The 22797-nt window shown below is 45.3% G+C and overlaps 1 protein-coding gene across 1 annotated transcript in view; it reads right to left on the reverse strand.

Moving 5' to 3' along the window:
- The window catches only part of SEPTIN9 (septin 9), a 293528-nt gene extending 280174 nt beyond the window's left edge, over window positions 1-13354 (reverse strand). The window contains exon 1 of the mRNA XM_088458788.1: window positions 13277-13354. Within this exon, the coding sequence (XP_088314914.1) occupies window positions 13277-13298 (22 nt within the window). The 5' untranslated portion in view covers window positions 13299-13354. The remainder of the gene's footprint in view (window positions 1-13276) is intronic.
- Window positions 13355-22797: the final 9443 nt, after the last annotated feature.

Genomic DNA, 22797 nt, shown 5'->3' on the forward strand with positions numbered 1-22797 from the left:
TTCTGATGAAGTGGTTCAAAATAAGATGATTCTTAAGGGCATTCATTTGAAGAAGTGAATGGCAGCTGTTTTGATTTTCTAGTCATTGTTAAAACTGTTCACACAAATTGAGATATTGGGCAACTGGCAGTATGTCTGGTTCCAAAATTGCCCCCATGCCCAATGATATTACATTTAAGTTCCAATATACCATTTAACATGTGTGGAACTGTTTAAGTTGAACATGTATGTCTGTTCATTTGTAGTCTTTACTTCAACTAATCTTTATACATTTTCTAACATTTTTTTTTACTTTCTTCTCTATTGTTATACAGACCACTACTCAGTCATGAATCTAGACTTTCTGCTTAGTGAGGGTAGTTTAACATTCCCTCTTCCCCCCCCAAAATAACTATGCTGGCAAAATATAGCACACATATACAACACATGATATACTTCCATATATCATATATGCACACACTAACTTACTATATACATGTACACATTGATATACACCCATAAATACTTTATACACAATTATATACTATACACACATAGCCATAGTGTATATACAGTACACTGATCAGCCATAACATTAAAACCATCTGCCTAATATTGTGTAGGTCCCCCTCATGGTGCCAATACAGCTCTGACCCAACGAGGCATGGATCCACAAGACCTCTGAATGTGTCCTGTGGTATCTGGCACTAAGACATTAGCAGTAGATCCTTTAAGTCTTGTAAGTTGCGAGTCCATGGCTCGGACTTGTTTTCCCAGCACATCCCACAGATGTTCGATCAGATTGAGATCTGTAGAATTTGGAGGCCAAGTCAACACCTTGAACTCTTTGTCATGTTCCTCACCCCCTGATACAATGCAAAATTGGTCAGGAATGGTTTATTATAGGGATGTGCAGGCTCGGATAGGTTTGAATATGGTTTACCTATACTAATATGTATCCACGGGGGTCCATCGACAGAACTACCTTCACTCTGCTACTTCCGGTTCCTTTGCATTCCAGGGAATGGAATGCAAGTGGATTTTTTAGGGTAATGCCCGGTATTTTATATTAGTTTCTCTATACCGATAGATGTTATACACATGCTTCATGACACTCTGTCTGGGACTTGTTGTTATATATGCAATTATATGTCATTTGAAGGATGTCATTTATATGCATTCCCCCGCCCCCCTTAAGCAGGAGGGCTCTATAGGGGTATAAATACCTGCTCTCTTGCCCTGCCATACACACCTTGACAAAGACTGATCGTCAAAACGCGTTGGTAGCAGCAGGGCATAGGGGTATCTTTGACCTTGGAGTTCAGTGGCTTGCAGTGGACTAGTCCGGACCTACCATCCACCTCAGGTTATTGCTATTATTCCATCTTTACTCCTTGCTCATTGATTACCCAGTACCTGTATGTTTTGTATGTAAAATAAATTTGTTGGATTATTTGTGACGGAGAGTTTCCATCCCACTTTATGTTACCTACCGATATGTAAGGAGGAAACATTTGGGTTTACATTAAGGAACGGGGACTGCCAGATCCAAAAGAAACCTTTATGTAAATATGTACCTACTGTGCAGTGTGAGTTGGGGTATGCGCACTTCCTCACGCTTCATCTTTTTGCACTGAATGATGGTGAAATCTACTATAGGATAACACACTCACTGGTGACAAGATTCTACTGTTAAAGATACCTTTATAAGAGGTTACCGTAGCACTGTAATGTGAGTACGGTACGAACACCTTATATATTTATTTGGATTTAAGGGGAAGAAGTCAATTGTCATTAATATATAAGAAGGACTTGTTTAGATGCAAATACTCAAAGATGATGATAACAATTGCCATCACTAGCTACATACCAAAGAAGTTGATAGATGCTTTTTTCTTTGCCTGTGCATATGTTATATGAGAAGGAGAGAGAAACCTGTATTCCAGAGGTGTTTTTTTTTTAATTATATTCAAACTAAAAAGGCAATCAATTGTTGTGCTATTAATGTGTATCTGATGTATGTATGACGTAAACCTGATGCATACTGTATGCTACTGCTGCAGATCTGTAAGCAAGTTTTGCAGATTTGCATATGCACACAATTGCGCTGAATTAGTGAATACATTTACATCTGCAAATTTGGACCCAAATGCATTCAAAGCTCCAAAAGCTGCAACGTCCTTAGTATAAGGTAACTTCTTCATTAAGCATTTTGGTTAAATCCTTACAGATACAGAGGTCTATTTATCAAGGGGAAAAACCCTAAATCCTGTTAAAACAAGTAATTTTCTCAGGATTTAGGGCTTTTGCCTATTCATCAAAGTCTCTCTGCAGGTGAAGGCTATTGCAAGCTATATAATGCCTGCTAAAACAAGTCATTTTCTCAGAATTTATGGATTTTGCCTATTTATCAAAGTCCCTCTGCAGGTGAAGGCTATTGCAAGCTATATGCACTGGGCAGTGTATACAATAAATATTTATTTTGAATCCAATAGGCTTTGTCATGCAAAGTCAGTATGTGGAAATTCATACCCTGTAAAGTCTACTATACATCCTGCTTATTATGTAAGGCAGGTACTATCTAAGCTTTGTTACTGTATACACCATAGAATAATATCTGCTACTAGATCAGCCACATGTAATGTATTTATATAATCAGGGTGTTATTTGCTATCTGCATACAATACACTCATTTAATTCGTCACATCTAATGCATACTTGCCTACTCACGCACAACAGCCGGGAGGCTTCCGATAATAGGTGGTGCTCCTGGCCGCCTGAAAGAGTAGGCAAGTCTGCCGGAGCTGGTTGCCCTCTCCAGAGCGGGCAGCCAGAAAGTTGTCAAGTATGATCTAACCCCAAATCTACCTATACTGATTAATGTATCTTAACATTGAGTAACTTAATTGATTTTTCCTAAACTATTCTGCGGTAGTTAGTTACGCGTACAAAACTGTTTTTTTTAATCTTTGTATTAATGCCCAAAATTACAAATGAAAATAAAATAAAGTAAGATGCATCTCTAGGTTCACATACTATTAGGACAGTTCAGTTAGGGGTGAATTTTTGGCAAAGCATGTGATGTGCTACTGTAATTGCACTGGAACGCTGGCAACAATGCCCTAAATTGAGCTAATATTGCTCAGAATTTGACCCCATTATCATTATAATTTTTAATATGCATTGGGGTGCACATAGGTTAACCTACAAGTATGTCTGAAAACAGAGCACCTGACAGAAACCCACACAAACACAGGTAGACTATACAAACTCCACACAGGTTAGAGCCATGGTCAAAATTTAATCCATGACCCCAGTGCTGTGAGGAAGCAATGCTGACCACTGTGTGACTATGCAGGAACTTTGGTAATGTTTGATTTGCCCTCCTGGGAAACTTTAATATGTTTCTGTTTTACAAGTAGTTTATCCATACTTCCCTACTCTCCCGAAAAGGACCGGAGGCTCCCAAAAATCAGATGGAGCTCCCGGCCGCCCGGAAGCTTAGGCAAGTCTCCCGGAGCTGGCTGCCACCTGCCTGCACCACCCTGTAGCTGCCCCCCCCCCCCCAAAACAGCTGCCCACACTTGCTCAGTAATGGTCTGTATGGGGAGGCAGATGACGTGATTCACGCCACCCCGCTTTACAATGCCTGTAATATTGGCACTGTATAATGGGAGGGGGGGCGGTGTCACGATCGTGCCTCCCCCACACCGCCCACCTATGCCGATGCCACGAGTTGGCTAGTATGAGTTTATCCCTTATTTACATTCCTGAAAATTAGAGCTGCTTTGTTTTCCATTTAATTTATGTGATCCAGATGAATATCATATTTCATTTAAAGCGTATTCATCATACTGTGCAGTCACATTATACAAATGTCCTCACTCGCCTTTGCTGCAGTCGTGCCAAACAGCCACTTCTGGCCCGCCAGGTCCCGTGAGACTCTGCTAGCGTTGGGTTTCTTTTTTGCCGAAAATGCGTCTGTCGCAATGCGATCCCACTAGGATGCATCGGGAGACTGTGCTGATTAATTTGATATGTACACATTAGGTGCAGTTTATCTTAAGATGTTAACCTTATAAATAATATCAATCAGTGTACTTGCTGCTCCCCAATAAGTAAACTGGATTACTACATTAGCACAATCATTTTTTGATGGTGAAATTATTCAACCATGGGGGTGCATCTATGATGATTATCACTGAAAAAAAACAGGCATAAAAATAAATACTATAAGGGCACAGTCGTGCCCTTATATGAAGGCAGCATCTAAAAAAACGGATTTCTCCATAGAGAATTCCGGAAGGGGGGGAGGCAGGGTGTTCAAGGGACTACACCTCAAAAGCTATTAGAGGTACAGATCTGAAATTTGGTATGGCCAGGTAGAACTGTCGCTCGGTGCTGCAAGCCAAATTTCAGGGCATAAACATTAAAAATTAGGATTTGGGAATAATTTAAAGCTCCAACTTCTGACATTCTCAATTAGGAACATTGTTCTGCTGTAGTCTATGGGTTTTTTTTGGGAAGGCAAAACTCAGGGTAGGGGTGGAATTTAGATTTGGGGTTTGTTTTATTAGGCAGCTATTGTGCCAGGGTACTTGCTTTTGGGGTTCAGGTAAATTAGAGAGTTACAGTATTTAAACAAGAATGCGCCATTGAAGAGATAGTACTTTTCAACTTGTTGCACAGCCGCAGTAGGAGCCTTCAGCAGGTGTAATAACTGTGGCTTCACTTGGGTGCACAAAGATAGCCGTCATTTGCGGGCTTTAGCGGTGGTGGGCTCGGGGGAAAGAAGCTGGCGTTAGCTGCAGCCGGAGCCGGCAGAAAGGCAGAGGGGGTAGCGGGCGTTAGCTGCGGCCAGAACCCGGGGACAGTAGTGGGCTTTAGCGGTGGCGGTGCGGGCGGCAGTGCAGATGGCGGTGGGGCAGGCGTTAGGACCTGGGGGAGGTAGCAGCACACAGAATGCAGTCTCTGGTAGATCCATAATACCTGCTTCTGTGTTTAATAAAAAAAAACTGGCGTGGCCCCGCCCCCCAGAAAACAACCAGCACCGGGCATTGGAGCCCCAGTACTGGTTGTGCTAAATACAGGGGACAAATGACATAGGGGTCCCGCGTATTAAGCACAACCAGCACCAGGCTTTTCAGAACCAGTCCTGGTTGCCAAAATATGGGGAACAAATGACGTAGGGGTCCCTCCTATTTAGCGCAACCAGCATAGGGCTCTGAGCCGGTCCTGGTTCTGGAAATGCAGGGGGAAAAAATGTGTAGGGTCCTCCTGTATTTACCAGAACCAGCACCGGACTGCTTCTAGCGGGGGGGGGGTGATGCCACAACCAGGGGAGCTCTGTCATTGGGCCCCCCAGCCGCAGCATCACCCCTGACCGCTAGTCAGCCCAGCCCGGGGATCCCTGGGGAGTTGGGAACCCCCAAAAATAAAGGGGTCCACCTCCTCAGGGCACCCCAGGCTGATAGCCCAGGTCTATCCCCAGCACCCATGGGCGGTGGGTGCTGGGTTGATTATGTAAAGTGTGGTGCATATGAAAATATAAATATTGTCTTTTGCTGTGGAACTACAGGTCCCAGCAAGTCTCCCCCGCATGCTGGTACTTGGAGAACCAAAAATATCAGCATGCGGGGCATTATGGGATTGCTGATACTTTTAGTTCCACAGCAGAAGCAATATTAAAAAAACAGACAACACACCATAGAAAAGTAAATTTTTATTAAAACATACATGCACACACACACACACATGTACTCACACATGTAGTGTTCCCTCTAGCTCCGGCGGGAGGCAGGGCGCCGGAGCTAGAGAGGGCATGCCCGTGCGACCGAGAAGGGGGCGTGGTCATCGGAAAAGGGGGCGTGTCTATAAGACGCGTCCCCTATTCGTCACTCTTGGGGGCGTGCCCGGCACTTACGGACACGCCGGGCAGCCCCCAAGCCCTGCAGACAGGGAGAATAGATGCCGGGCGCATGCGCCCGGCGTCTATTCTCCGGTGGTGCCCGGGTCACCGCATGTTTCTCCACCCGCGGGACACTGCGTCCCGCGGGTGAGAACGGCTCCCGCAGGCTGTGAGGGCAGGGCGCTTTTTGCCCTCCTCCTGGAGGGCAGGGTGCTTTTTGCCCTCCAGAAGGAGGGCAGGGCGCCGCGCCCCGCTAAAACAGCCTAGCGGGAACGCTACACATGCACACACTATCTCACATACTCACCTAGTATCCCTGAAGCCAATCTGTCCTCTTCTCCAGTAGGTAATCCAATGAGGAGTACCTGTAATAAAAATTCCATACTACCTAATCCTATGTGTGGATCAGGTCCTCTTCACACAATCCAGGGTCTTGGAAAAAAAAAAAAAACGAGATACCCGGACCCTCGCACATTAGTAGTGTTCTCTAAGAACATTACTACCTGAATGACAGCTCAGCCCGGGATTTCAGTACAGAAATCCCGGTGCGGAGCGCTCATTGGCGAGCCTTCCGCCGCTCAGCCAATGAGCTGTTCTTTTCAAAAATGGCACCTCAGCACCATTTTTGAAATTCAAAGATGGCCACCGTGAGCCAATCACGGTTCGCGACGTCATCGCCCCACCCCCTTTGCTGGCTTAAATATAGCCAGTGCGAGGCCCCGTCCATTCAGTCGTTGGCCGGGGAGCTGGAGAGACCAGCGGAAGCATGAAGACACCACGGAAGCCCTGGATGGGTGGCGGCCTCGCAAAAGAGCTTAATGGCCGCCGTGCTCCAGGTGAAGACGCCGTAGAAGTCCAAGGGGGGGGGGCAGCCATGTAAAAGAACTTAAAGGCCGGCGCCCCACAGGTGAAGGTGCGGCAAATAAAATACTTGAAAAAACGGTGTCTGTTTTATTATTTTAATATTTCTTTTGCAGGGGTACTATAGGTGCCAGCAGGCCCTTAATGCCCCGCCTGCTGGTACTTGTGGTTCTCCAAGTACCATTATGCGGGGATGCCTGCTGGGACCTGTAGTACTACTGCAAAAGACAATATTTATATTTTCATATGCACCACACTTTACATAATCAACAAAGCACTCACCGCCCAGGGGTGCTGGGGATAGCCTCTGGCTATCAGCCTGGGCCTGGGGTGCCCTGAGGAGGGGGACCCCTTTATTGGGGGGGTTCCTAACTCCCCAGGGATCCCCGGCCTGGGCTGACTAGCGGTCAGGGGTGATGCTGCAGCTGGGGGGCCCGGTGAAAGGGCTCCCCTGGCTGTGGCATCAACCCCCCCTGCTAGGAGTCCAATGTTGGTTCTGGTAAATACAGGGGGACCCTACGAATTTTCCCCCCTGTATTTCCAGAACCAGGACCGGCTCAGAGCCCTGTGCTGGTTGCGCTAAATATGGGGGACCCCTACATCATATGTCCCCCTTTTTGGCAACCAGGACTGGTTCTGAAAAGCCTGGTGCTGGTTGTGCTTAATACGGGGGACCCCTATGCACTACCAGTGAGCCCTCTGTCTCCCACTGATGCCCCCTTTGCACTGCACTGCTGCCACTGCTCTGCACCACCACTGCTGCCGCTACCCCACACGCCTGCAGCCGTCTCGCACGCTTCACCTCCTAAACCAACCTCCTGAATGCTGTCCCCTCTTCCACTTGCGTTAGTGTACCATTTTGTTGCCCGTCTCCCCTGCAGGTGGCCCGGTTTGCTCCAAACCCTGATAGTTAATACATTTTAAAAAAGCGATGAAATTCCATAGACAAAAAACCTTACGGTTTCACATGTCCCATTAAGGCTGCTTAGATATGATCTGAAAATTCACAAAACCTATTGATTTTCTGCCACTCAAACTTCAAAAGGCAATGAAATTATGATCATTAAGGCTGACGCCTTAATGGATGTGTTCCTTGCGCAATACATATATGGTATTCCATCACACCCTGTGGTTAACTGCAGATTCAGCACTCTCACAGAATGAGATTGCTGTCACTCACAAAATGGTGGAGCTGCTAATTCACAGAATTGTGTGCTCATTGGAATACACACATGCAGTCTATGCAACTGAGGTCAAAGCAGAAAATAGAGCTGTGCAGATGGGATAAAAGTGGTGTGGATGGGGGGAGGAGACAGCAGCATGGATAAGTGAGACACAAAGGCGTGTAGAGGAGGGAAGGTTAAGCAGTACACAGGGGGGGGTAACCAAAGTAATGCAGATGGGTGGAAAACAGTGGTGCGGATAGGGGGAAACAGTGGCACGGTTTATGGGGACAGCGACGTGGATGGGGTAAGAGTGGCATGGACATGGGAAGAAAGAGCAGTGAAGATGGGTAAAGACAGATTGGTGTGGATAAGGGAATACAGACTAGCACAAATAGGAGAACACACAACAGTAGGGATTGGGGAAGACAGATTAGTGTGGATGGGTAGGAAGACAGAGTAGTGCGGGTGGGGGGAGGAGACAGAGTTGCACAGTTGGGGGGGACAGAGTGGTGCAGATGGAGGAAGAAAGAGTGCCACAGAGGAAAGGAAGACAGTGGCGTATCTTAGGGAAAGGCAGTTGTGCAGAAGGAAAAAGAGTGGCACGGATGCAGGGCGGTGCAGATGGAGAAAGACAGATTGGTGCGGATGAGAGAACAGAGACTACCATAGTTCAGAGACCACACAGCAGTAGGGATTGGGGAAGACAGATTGGTGTGGATGGGGAGGAAGACAGAGTGGTGTGGGTGGTGGGGGGAGACAGAGTTGCACGGTTGGGGGACCAGAGTCGTGCAGATGGAGGAAGAAAGAGCGCTACAGATGAGCGAAAGACAGCAACGTGACTGTGGAGAAGGCACGGATGCAGGGAGGTGCGGCTGGGGAAAAACATTGTTGCGGATGAGGGAACACAGACTATCACAGTTGGGAGACCACACAGCAGTAGGATTTGGGGAATATATAACAGCATGGAGGCATATAGGGGAAGAAAGTGTACATGCATAGACAGAGTATGATAGTTTTAAACATAAGGGAGCTGAACGTGTATTCTAAATTAGATAAATGTATGCAGTGAGAAGGATGTTGGAAGCCAGTGAGATTGTTTTGGTGATCAAATTGCAAGATTTTGGGCACTGAGTGGGATGTGGGAGCCACATGACTGCTCAAACCTCAGTTGCATAGATTGCATGTGTGTATTCCAATGAGCACACAATTCTGTGAATTAGCAGCTCCACCATTTTGTGAGTGACAGCAATCTCATTCTTTGAGAGTGCTGAATCTGCAGTTAACCACAGGGTGTGATGGCATACCATATCTGTATTGCGCAAGGAACAGCCTTAATGATCGTAATTTCATTGCTTTTTGAAGTTTGAGTGGCAGAAAATCAATAGGTTTTGTGAATTTTCAGATAATGTGTAAGCAGCCTTAATGGGACATGTGAAACCGTAAGGTTTTTTGTCTATGGAATGTATAATATACTTAAACACATTTATTAATTCATGAATAAAAATAACCAGTAAATAAAATGTATGATATATTGAAGAAATAAGAAACACCTGTGGTCATCACCAAAGGTGATAACACTCTGCAAGATTGGTGAGTAACTTCTCTGCCCTGTCAGCTTACTCTATCTAGTCCCGGGCAGAGCCATCAGAGGCAATATTATACACACAAGTTACAGCCCTTTTCAAGCTAAAGTCATCTGTTGTTGGGCTTGAGACTATTGCTTTACGCTAAGGGCGAATGCTCTGGATGGTTATTCACCAATTGAATTTTCTACACAGTGGAATTTTGTAACCATTTTATAACCTCAGGAACATTGTACTATATTGATGATAATACATTTTATTTGAGTGCCAATTCATAAAGATCCTGTCCTGAAAACAGTGTGTTATCACCTTTGTTGACGACCACAGGTGTTTCTTATTTCTTCAATATATAATACATTTTATTTATTGGTGGTTATTTTTTATTCATGTATTGATAATGTGTTTAAGGATATTATATTTTTTATGCCTATTTTTTTGGGTGATAATCATCATTGACGCACCTCCATAGTTAAATAAATTCACCATCAGAAAGTAATTTGATATGTGACACTAGTATATCTGTGACTTATGCTGGGTACAACCTATACAGATATATCTGCAGATCGAGTGATCTGCAGATATGTTTGAAGATGATGGTCATTCATACACACTGAACGGCCATCATCTGCTTCTGGCCACGGGTACCGGCAGCTGGGGTCTTGTCCGCCCCCTCCCCGCAGCCACCGCTGCATCTGTATGGGCGGTCAGCAGACCGCCCGTACACACTGGCCGATGGCCAGATATATCTGGAGATATATCTGCCATCGGCTCTGCAGCACACTAGACACGATATGTCTGTGAACAATGTCGTTCTCAGACATATCACTAGTACACACTGGCCGATGGACAGCATATATATTGACCGATCAATTGATCGGCCAATATATCTGTCAATGTGTACCCAGATTTAGTATTTCAATTAGTATTTAAAGTGCTACGATGCAACAGCCGCAGCTTCTTTCCATACCAAGTTCTGTTTTCAGTTCCAGTTGCACACAGATATACAAGTGTCACATATCAAACTAATCAGCACAGTCTCATTGTGCATCCTAGTCGTATGGCATTCCGACCCATTTTCAGGAAAAAAATACGCCCGTTGCTAGCAGAGTCTCACAGGACCGGGTGGCTCACTCACCCCAGGCGTATTGCGCTGAATGGCGAATTGAGGCTAGATGAACGTCAATTGACTATTAAACTCACTGGCTTTACACCTGATTTATATATCTGCGACTGTAGACCTTTCTTATTAGCTTAGCTAATAATAATGAGAAAAAAATATATATTAATTTATACTGTATATAATATGACCACTAGAATGTCTTTCACACCTTCTCAGCAGGTTGCCAAGTTAGGAAGGTGGTAATAAACAGACACAATGGGCCTGATTCAAAAGTGACTGCAAGTGCAATCACGAATGCATCTTTATGCTAATGCCGCAGCCAGAATTTGTACAGAGACGCCCTCCGGCTGTGGCGCTAATTAGCCGGCACTTTGCATAAAAAGTTGCACCATCGGTCACACATCCGTCACACCATCAAAATGACTGTCTGAAAATGGCAGCCGGTGCCAGTGCAAATGCGGAAAAAGACACAGGGCCTTATTCAGACCCGGTCGCAAGCACTGATCGCTCACAACCGGGTCGATGTTTGCCCACTGGGCATTCACACGTCGGAGCCGGCTTTGACGTGCGCATGCGCGAGACCCGGCTAGCGCGGGCGCTCTGTCGCTATGGGTCTCGCACCAAAGGGGGCGAGCTGTCGATGGTGATTGACAGCTCGCCCCGTTTGGGAGGCGGGCAGGGGGGGTGTGCCCGGCCAAACGGAGGCATTCCCGAAGGAACGCTTGCCGTTTGGGGGCGGCTACACTGATATCAGCAATGATTTCAGTGGGGAGCTTCCTGCTCGATCAGAGCAGGAAGCTCCCTGGGGCTTGCGCTTGCCGAGACCCAACCTTTGGGTCTCGTCGCAAGCCCCGAAGTTCGCGTTGGTCCTGACCATCGCGACCATCAACCTGGTCGTTCGCTAGAGCTGTGGGTGGTAACCCACAGCTTAGCTAGCGACCAGGAGGCCGCACTTCACACCACAAGCGGCCGCCCTCATTCAGAGCGACCGCTTGGATCTAGCGATCGACTCTGAATGAGGGCCACAGTCCCTGGATGCGACATGTTTGTGTCTTACTAGCCATCCCTCTGTTACCTCCCAGGAACGCCCCCTGAAATTGCCCCTTTCTGCAACAAAATTTGTTCTGTGGGCCTGATTCAGCAGATTTCCGATGTTCACGAATCTGCACAGACGCAGGACCCATTCTGCGAGTGTGCAGAATGGGACCTGCTAACATGCTCGAAGACTGGCAGCAGACTGTCAGTGATTGAAAGTCTGCTGTCCTTTGTGGGCGGGAAGGGGGTGGCGATGCCCTCCATTTCCTGAAACGGTGGCGTATCGCCGCCGTTGCGGGGGAGGGAAGAAGCCAGAATTTCCATCGGCTGATGGAGATTTCCTGGCTTCTTCATCTCAATTACGGCGACCGGCTGCGTGACCCCATCGGTCACCTTAGCCGGCCGATGTCCTACAAAGTATCCGATGCTGTGTTTCACAATGCAGCTCAGATACGTAATGGAGCAGGAGGCGTAATGCCTCCTGCTGCATTACCCAATCAGCATAGACAGAATAGCTAAACTGCTTGCAAGCAACTTAGCTATTCCGTCTGAAGCTGAAGCAGGCCCTGTGTCCCCTAGCAGTAACCATCGGGCCCCAAGCACAGTGCAACTCAGAGACATGTGCAGTACAAAATACATTGGACAACTGTGCAAACATCAGCATTGCGTCCACCTCTGAATTAAGCCCAGTGACTCACGATTTTGCATAGTTACTTGCAGATTGATGTATTCATACCTGATACAGAGCCAGTAATGGCACAGCAAAAAGATGACTGCAGTCTCAGCTCTGATCTGTATCAGATCCCATTAGAGCATTGTCCTAAACATGTGGGAGGGGCACTAGAGTGTAGCGGAGGGGGCATGTTATACTGCATTTTTCATAGGTTTGCAGTGGAATGTCTGGTTGACACTGAACAATGTATTTACATTAATGGGTTTTATATATCTATTAACAGTTAATTATATAGTGCCAGCATATTCTGCTGCGCTTTACAGTTGAGTATATCTGAAAATTAAAATGTTGAAGATACTTAAAATAATTTCACCTCTTACTTATATATTCCATTGCTGCCTAAGGATTGTTTCACAAAGCTATTTTTTTATATAGTGCTTACAACTGACCTTTAGTTTTACTAACCCCATAACTTCCCTACTGCATGTTGCTGAATACAGTATGTGTCAAATTCCCTTTTCCCTTTCTCCAGGCTCTGTCATTATGCTCAGTAATTACATGACAAATAGCTGTGAAGTCACATAAATCTGTGGTATTAGTGCAAAAAAGGGTAATGCCCATAAGTGGTATTTCTTTCACTGAGTTTTCTGATACAAAGATTTAATTCTTGCACTTCGCTGTGTTTGAGAGGTTTGACAGCACGAGTGCCAGGCACTGCATGCCATTGTACATATTTCAGTGGTTTTCTTCTTTTTGCTTTCGTTTTCACACAAGAAAGTTTGTTATCACTGATAAACACAAAATAGTAATTATATAAACTCTTAATATCCTATGTTATGTGCATACAATGTGGCTTCATGAATGAACATAGCAAATTAGTATTTATGTGACAATGCAATTTCTAATGATTGAGCCCAGGTTATTTTTGATAAGGTAAAGGTGCCCCCTTACCTGTGTAGGATGACTTCCTCATGGCACCCCAAGGTTTCTTCTGCGGCCCCTGGCACTAAGATCCTCAGGGAATTATGACCTCCCAGGAGAGACAAATGCAGAATGGGGAGGGTAGAGAGTCTCACACTTACACAGATACACAATCAGTACACTCCCATTTGTTGGAAGGAACACACCTTTAGTGAACTGTGCACAGTTATGGAATACACCAATGCACTCTCTGACAGAGGGTATAACTGGCACATTGTATCCAGCATTATTTATTAACCCTTACTAGCTACCTGCAGGTACACAAAGTGTTAACCCTTGACAGCTAAGGAATCTGTACTAGAATGATGATTGAGAAACACAACAATGAGTTCTGTGTTCTCTTCCTCACAGAGTGTTTATTTTGCTGCTGTAGTAGAAGTTCATTGGCACAGAGGTTCAATTCCTGTTCACATCCTTGGAATTATAACATATTATTCTTCCATATACTTTTGTCGCAGCTGCTTAAGGGTCAGGGGCAGCCCAATGACATGCAGGCAGTTATTTCAGACAGCAGGAGTTGGGAGAGAGTAGGCAATCAGTTGTAAAGGTTAATATTTGCTGGCCACCTGTGTCTGAATGAATTTGTTCTCCATTGTTAATTCCTCTAAAGGTGCCCATACATGGTGTGATAAAGCAGGCAATCCGACGGATTGGTATGATTTGGCTGCTCTGTCGTACCGCATATGGGCATGTTATTGGATATTGCGCGCACCCGTGGGGTCGTACATCGCACCCCTAGATCTTACTGCAGATTCAGTCGATCTGGGGATGTGATGTGCAATCACATGCACCACTATGCGGGTGGGGGAGGGGGGAGCCGTATTATCGGGCTTTCAGCCACCTGATCGCACCGTGTGTGGGGACCGCCCGATATGTAGGACGTCGGATCCCCCATCGCGTTGCACAGTGCATATCGCACTGTGTATGGCCAGCTTAACACTACGTATAGTGTGGAAAAGGTGATCTGCTAATTGCTGCCTGAAGTATTACAATGGTGAAGTTTAAAATCAAGCTGTGTTGTTTTTTCTTGGCTACCATTTTGAAAGAGAAGTGAATTCTCAAGCAACCACATGACTAAAGTGGGCACACACTATACAATGTATCGTTCCGACGCGGATAGGAGCGATATATCGTATAGATCGTATAATGTATATGCCTGATCGTATACGACGGTTGTTAATCGCATCATCCTATCTGCTGTTCTGCACAGCAGATGAGAAGAAATGAACAGCACGGTGCTGTTACATGCAGCATGTGACGCATATTGCGCTCTCGTACACCAGATTGTGTAGTGCGTATGGTGCGTGCAATGTATGGATGCATCGCATCTTTACATCACATCATATAGTGTGTACCCAGCTTAACAATAGTAATGTATTTTCCTTATGTAAGACATTCTACACTGTAGATGTCTCTTTTCTCAGAGTAGCTCTTGCACCTTACAAACGCACTGTGAATCATCACTATACATATTTGAGGCAGTTGTCCTGTGGGCTGAACTTATATTTATCATTGTGGAGCCGGTATGATTGCTCTTTGCAGAATCTCCAGTACGTTATAGAAATTTCTTACTGTATAGGAATCATTCTCTTACACCCCCCTCCATATGCTTCTTGCAATGGTACAGCTGGCTGGGGATAGTCCAAGCTAGGTAATCTCTATCAGTACAAAGTGCTGTTCTCTGTCAGAAAAAAAGGAACTTTTTTTTTCTTTCCAGGCAGTTGTGAGTGTAAACATATCCTATTTCAGGGGAGTGAAGTGGAGGGGGTGACATCAATTAAACATGCACATTCAGGACCTCCAGTTATTTAAGATTAAGGGAAATCCTCTACTATTAACCCTGCAGACTCATAACATCAATACATTTCCTTTTTATGGCAGTAGATTGTTCCTTGGATTGTGACAGCTTGAGCAACCCTGTTCACTTTTAATATATTTTAATAACCATAGATCAGATTGCACTTTATACAGACAAGGCATATACTGTGTGTGTGTGTGCATATATATATATATATATATATATATATAGTGATACGATCGGGGTAGGGGTCCCTCTACTGGGGTAGATGGACACCTCCTAACACACAGCAGCCAGGAACAGCCCACCAGTCCAGTTTGTGAAAGCTGGTCGGAACCAGTTTTTATTGTGCAATATAAATAGTAAACCAAAACATAAAAATAAATCCTAACTACACTACTACATAAATTACTCCCTCTCTCAAAGTGGCAGGGCCTACTGCCTCACCACAAAACTTAAACACAAACACAGCACTTTCCAGTATATCAGTGTCTCTGAACAAACCTCACTGTCTGTTCACCCCAGGTGTATATGAGACAATGAACCAAACCTTGCTCCAGCTTATATGAGCCACTTCCAGGTGCAACTACTAATCAGTCTGCTCTCAGACTGAATGGCCCAACACCTGGAACAGCCTGTGGATGGAGCCCTCCCTTCTCTTCTCACATCCACACCCCCAGGACCCGTTATCCGGCTTTTGCCAAAAGCCGACACTCTAATCTGTTTGGCAGAACAGACTTTTCCTGGGGGTTTAAAACACATATGTCCGAAATCTGGGATACACATATATGCCATCCACAACTTCTCCAGTGCTTTATCACATATCCCCCCCCTTTATTTTGACCTGTGGGGTGGAACAACTGCAGCCCCCAAACAATGAACACGCAACAAAGCATCTGCATTGGCCAGCTGGCTTCCTGTTCTACTGTATACTTAAAGTTTTGTAATGCCAAGAACCACCTCGTTATTCTCCCATTGCTCTCTTTGTTCTCTGACATCCATTTCAAAGGGGTAAGGTCAGTGATCAACCTGAATTTCCTTCTCATCAAGTAGTACCTGAGAGTTTCTAATGCCCATTTTATGGCCAGCGCTTCTTTCTCGACCGTAGCATAGTTTCTCTCATGTACATTCAATTTTCGGCTTAAGTAAAAAATAGGGTGTTCTTCCCCTTCTTTGCTCTGGGAGAGGACCGCTCCTATGCCTACATCTGATGCATCAGTTTGAACAACAAACTCCCTGTCAAACTCAGGAGTCATCAGAACTGGTTGGGTGCACAGTGCTATTTTTAACTCCTGAAGAGCATTTTCTGCATCAGGACACCATTTAACCATAACGTTCTGTTTGCCTTTGGTAAGGTCTGTCAGTGGGACTGCAATGGCGGCAAAATTGGGATTAAATCTTCTATAATACCCAGTGATACCTAAGAATGCTCTCACCTGCTTCTTTTTTAGGGGTTGTGGCCAGTTTTGTATTGCCTCAATTTTATTAAGCTGGGGCTTTATCAAACCTCTGCCAATGGTGTATCCAAGATACTTTACTTCTTCCATCCCTAGGCAACGTTTTTTTGGGTTGGCTGTCAATCCTGCCTTATAGATGGAGTCCAACACTACTTGTACTCTGGGCAAGTGAGACTGCCAATCATGACTATGAATGATTACATCATCTAGATAAGCAGCAGCATACTGTCTATGGGGCCTTAGAATTCTATCCATCATCCTTTGAAAGATAGCAGGTGCCCCATGTAACCCAAATGGCAACATCTTGTATTGGAATAACCCTTCCGGTATAGAGAAAGCTGTCTTTTCTTTGGCATTCTCAGTTAACAGTACTTGCCAATACCCTTTTGTTAAGTCTAGAGTGGTTAAGTCCCTGGCTGTTCCTAGTCTTTCAATTAGTTCATCCACCCTAGGCATTGGATAGGCATCGAACTTTGACACACTGTTCAACTTTCGGAAATCATTGCAGAAACGCACACTGCCATCTGGCTTTGGAATAAGCACAATTTTGACTTGACCACTCACTATGCGATTCTTCAATTACGCCCAATTCCAACATTTTAAAAATTTCTTTAGACACTGATTCTCTTTGGGCTTCTGGTAATCTGTAGGCCTTTTAGTTAATCTTAACCCGTGGGTCAGTGACTATGTCATGTTTAATGACTGTGGTTTTTTCCCGGTAATGTCTGAAAACAAAACCCTATTTCTGACAAGAAATTCCTTAACTTCCTGCTGTTGAATGGCCAATAGGGTTTTAGCTATTGTCACTTCGGGAACCAATGGCCCTGGGTTTACTGGAGGGCTTTGGACGGCTGACAGAGCTGCTCTATCCTTCGAAGGTTTTATAAGATTTACATGGTATATCTGTTCTGACTTTCTTTTCCCATACTGGTAATGTCACGACCATGTCTAGTTTTCACCTATTGCCTGTTGACTTACCACTGCCAGCTGTCTCCATGGATCTGTATGTGTAATTTGCTTGGAGGACTTGTTCTGATCATGCTGCTGCAGCACTTCTCTATGCATTCCTTCCACAGCGATTATTTCACCTGGGTCCTTTCATGTCTGTGAACACTGCTAGCCCTGATTGGAATCACAGGTGTAGTTCTGTAGTGCTGCAGAGATGAATACTCCCTCTGCATGTTGTGCCTTCCACCACTCAGAATGCTACTGCCAGACCACCTGTCCTTATCCTCCAATTGCTGCCAGACCCAGGTTATATAACCCAGGTTATATATATCCTCCCTTGATAGCATTCTGGGCCTGAACATCTTGTTACTTCCGTGGTGTATGGTTCGTGCTGTTTCTGTATTCTAGTGTACCCCTAAAACCTGCTACAGCAACCCCTGGTGCAATCCAGAAAACCTGCTACAGCAACCACTGGTGCAATCCAGAAAACCTGCTACAACAACCCCTGGTGCATCCAGAAAACCTGCTACAGCAACCCCCGGTGCATCCAGAAAACCTAATACAGCTATACCTGGCAATCCTGCTAGTCCCCAGGCCAGTGCAACTCGTGCGTTTCAGCATCAGCAAAGTGAGTTCCTGTGCTTCTGACCTTAGTCTTGTGTCTTGCTGCTTGCCCTACTCCTGGTTGGTCCCTGGCACCCTGCAAACCTGCACCGTGTTACCCTGCCTTGCTTCCTGCTGTGGATCAACTCCTGCTCCTTCTACCTACCCACACCCTCCATGAACCTGAACTCCCAGACCTACCCATTCCTTCCTGAACCTGTTATTCCCAATTACCCAATCCAGCCTGCACCTGAGTTCCAGCCTTTGTCACAGCATTTCCTGATTACCCTGTTTAGCCCTCGTCTCAGCATTACCTGATTTCCCTTCAGCCATTGTAACGTTATTCCAGTCCAGAGTCAAGTTCCAAGTTCTTCAGTTCAATCCACGTTATTCCAGTCCAGAGTCAAAGCCAAGTTCTTCAGTTCAATCCACGTTACTCCAGTCCGGAGTCAGAGCCCAAGTTTTCCAATTCAACTCAGCAAGTCTTCCTGCTGGTTCCGGTCCGGTTCCTCTCAAGTTTCTACTGGTTTTAAGTTCCTGTCATTTATCACCAAAGGCGGTTCTCACTGCCACATAAGTCTTGCAATAGAGCTATTCAACTCATCTGTGGTTCCAGTCATGCTGGTCTCCGTTGAATCCCTCTCATCACCTGAGACAGGTAACTCACAAACACCAATCGTGACAGGTAAACTTTATAGTTAACCTCCCCCACTTTTTCTAGAATTTCAAAGGGCCCTTGCCACTTAGCCAAAAGTTTATTTTCTACTGTGGGAACCAACACCAACACTCTGTCGCCGGGAGCAAAGACGCATAACTGAGCATTGCGGTTGTACACCCGTTGCTGTGCCTGTTGGGCCTGTTCCAAGTGCTCTCTCACTATCGGCACCACTGCAGCAATTCTTTCCTGCATTTGGGACACATGCTTAGTAACGGTTTTATATGAACTAGACTGCTCCTCCCATGTCTCTTTGGCAATGGCAAGTAATCCCCTTGGGTGCCTCCCGTACAATAAATCAAAAGGTGAAAATCCGGTAGAGGACTGGGGAAGCGCTCTTATAGACAACAACAAATAAGGTAACAAGTAATCCCAATCTCTACCATCTTTGGGCCTGATTCAGACCCACTCGCGAGCGGCTGTCCGCTCGCAAGTGGGTCGATGTTATGCACTGAGCATGCGCACGACGGAGGGAGCTCCGTCGTGCGCATGCGCCAGACGCGACGAGCGAAGGAAAGTCCTTCGCTCGTTGTGTCCGATCAAAGGGGGCGTGCTGTCAATGTTGGTGGGCGTGCCGGGGGCGTGCCTCCCTGACGGGGGCGTTCCCACGGGAATGCCTCCCGTCAGAAGCCGGCCCACTGACATCACTAGTGATGTCAGTGGGAGTGATTTTGGCTCTGATAGAGCCAAAATCACTCCGGAGCTTGCGGTTGAAAACCTCAACCGCAGGCTCCGGCTCGCAATTTCGATGGTCGCGATGGTCTCGACCATCGCGGCCATCACAAAGCACGCTCGTATAGCCTGTGGGTGGTGACCCACAGCTATACGAGCGTCCAGGAGGACGCTCCATGAAAATGGAGCCCGGCCCTCATTCAGAGCGTGCGCTCTGGTCAGAGCGTACGGCTCTGAATGAGGGCCTTTGTCCACTACTTTACTTAGCATGTGTTTTAAAGTTTTATTAAACCTCTCCACTAACCCATCGGTCTGGGGATCATATACAGAGGTTCTTAACTGATCAATTTTAAACAGGCGGCATAACTTTCATGATTTTTTACATAAATGTCAGTCAGGATTTCCTTAGGTATTCCCAACCTACTAAAGACTTGAACTAGGTCTCTAGCAATGGTCTTTGTAGATGTATTGCGCAATGGTATCGCTTCCGGGTACCTGGTAGTGTAATCCATTATCACCAGAATATATTGATGGCCCCGGGCAGATTTCATTAAGGGTCCAACCAAATCCTTCGCTATTCTTTCAAACGGAACCTCAATAATGGTTGATGGAACAAGGGGACTTTTAAAATGTGGCCTTGGAGCATGATATTGACATTCAGGGCAGGATGCACAATAATCAGAAACCTCTTTATGGACTCCAGGCCAGAAAAACCTCTGTAGAATTCGCTCAGTGTTTTTTTCTACTCCTAGGTGACCTTCAGTTATGTGACCATGAGCGAGGTCTAACACTGTTCTTCTATATGCCTTTGGAACTATTACTTGTTCCACAACAACTTCCCCTTTCTTAGTCACCTGATATACCATCAAGTCACTTTTATGTTCTCCCTGGCTTTTACCAGAGTAGGGTCCGTTAACTGCTCCACGGCAAAGATTTCTTTTCTGACTTCAAGATCAGGCAGATGATCAACTGGCTCAACAACACTTCCCATCTCAGTGGGAGATACAACACTTGGTGAACCACCATCATTCTCAGCATTCTCTGGTTCACCAATCATGCTAGAAAAAGGGAACAACTCAGACTCTGAAGAAACTCCCCCTGCTACTGCATCAGTAACCTTCTCAAATGGGTTGGGCTTATTTACTTCTGTAACAAATTGGCTTTCCCACAACATCCAGAAGTGAGCAAAGTCTCTCCCCAATATTGCATCATACATCAAGCAATGCACCAAACCCACAGAGACTATAGCTGAACCACACTGTGTTTCTATATTTACTTCTGCAGTACCATAATACAGAGTATCCCCATGTATGCAGGTCACACCAACAGTTTTTCCCTTATGCCAGTTCAGCTCTCATAAGTGTAACCAGGCTACCAGAATCTAACAGAGCCTCTACTCGGTTGCTTTCTATAGTGACTATACTCATTTGCTTTTCTGTCTCTGCCTATCGGTCAGCAGTACAGGCTGGCTGAGCAAAGAAATACAGTCTGCGATTGACATAAGCAGTATCACATTGCATAGGTTCAGTGGTAAGCGAACAATTAGCAGCAATATGGCCCAAACCCCCACATCGAAAACATTGGATCATATTGCTATCAAGTCTTTTATGGGGTAGGAACCTGACTGGCCTATCTCCAGGTTCCAAGCCCACAGTCTTAAGTTCATTCCACCGCCCAGCACCCTTCTCCCCTGGAACAGTCTTAGCAGTGATCACGGGAGATCGCCATTGCGGAATTGGGGCTTGGTGGGGCACACTCAACAGTTCCTCAGCCACCACATACCTCTCCACCAGTTCAACCAATTGGTCTGCTGTTTTAGGATCTGCATGGCTCACCCAGTTGTGCAGAGTTGCAGGTAGAGATCGCGGATATTGATCCATATCAACCCTTTCCACGATCTGCGGTCCTGTTAGAGTCTCTGGCTGCAGCCATTGTGTGGTAAGATGGACGAGGTCATGCATTTGAGAGCGTGGAGGCTTTTCTGTTTGGAACTCCCAGCAGTGGACTCGTTGGGAGCGAACAAATACTGTGACTCCCAATCGAGTTAAGATTTACTGTTTCAGTTTATCATAGTCTTTCGCATCAGTCAGGCACAAGTAATAGTATGCCTTTTGTGGTTCTCCAGACAGGAAGGGTGCCACCAGACGCCCACTGCTCTTTAGGCCAGTTCTCTCTTTCTGCAGTTCTTTCAAAGCCCGTAAGATACGCTTCCACATCATCACTCTGGGTCATCTTTTGCAGAAAGTGACTGGCCCGTATGTGCAGTTTGAAATGTATGTGATATTTCATTTCTCATCCTGCCTACTGCATATATACTCCGCATAGACCTTCATGCAATCATGTGCAGTTTGAAATGTATGTGATATTTCATCTCTTGCATAGATTTGTTTTTACATGTGTAGTCTATATTGTTCAGTGAAGCATAGTTTATGGTATATATCTGGCCTGGTTTTTGCTCCAACTCAGAGCAAGTTATCTCCTTTGATCAGCAGACCAATTGAGTCAGATGTAGCCTGTCTTAATCAAGGATACAACTCCTTTATATTCAGTATAGGGGGGCAGCTGGGGCTGTTTGGCAGCTGGGCTTAAAAGCACCAAGTGTTAAAGGCACAAAGTGTGATAACATAACAGGTAATCAAACAGTTCAACAAACATTGACCAACATCTAAAGGTAATTTCAGATTTAGACAAATTTTAAGGAAATCAGTTTTAAAGTAACAAACCTAATACTCAGCATGTACCACACATTTCTTTTCATCAAAACTATTCTTTATATTTTCTCTAAGGATATAACATCCCTAACTCTCCCTCTATCTCGCCTCTCTCTGCTCATTGCAGCCGTATTGATTCACTCCCCTCCTCTTATAACTCATGAGCTTCTCATCATACATTGACTATTACAGCCTCATTGTGTCACTATAAAAAAACTTTTACACACCTCCTACAACTATATCTACTTCTCTATCCTTCTGCTTTTATTATCTGGTGACATATCACCAAATCCAGGCCCCACACAAACACACAGTGGTTTTAATATGGAATAAATACCTTTACCTTGCAAACCCCACGTGTCCCCCATCACCCTCCAAATCAATAAATGTGCCTTATGGAATCCACACTCTATCACAACTTATCATTATTTTACATCTGAACATCTCTTTACAACAACTACTTTCACCAATTTCTACATTTACCTGAGACTGCTGGTTCACACCTTAACCATAAAGTAACAACCATGGCTTTCCATAGACACCTACAAAAACTGTCACATAAAGTAGAATGTCAGAGGTGTAAATCT

Source organism: Taudactylus pleione, unplaced genomic scaffold, assembly GCF_031769625.1.
Source record: "Taudactylus pleione unplaced genomic scaffold, aTauple2 ptg000851l, whole genome shotgun sequence".
In the NCBI taxonomy this organism is placed as follows: Eukaryota; Metazoa; Chordata; class Amphibia; order Anura; family Myobatrachidae; genus Taudactylus; species Taudactylus pleione.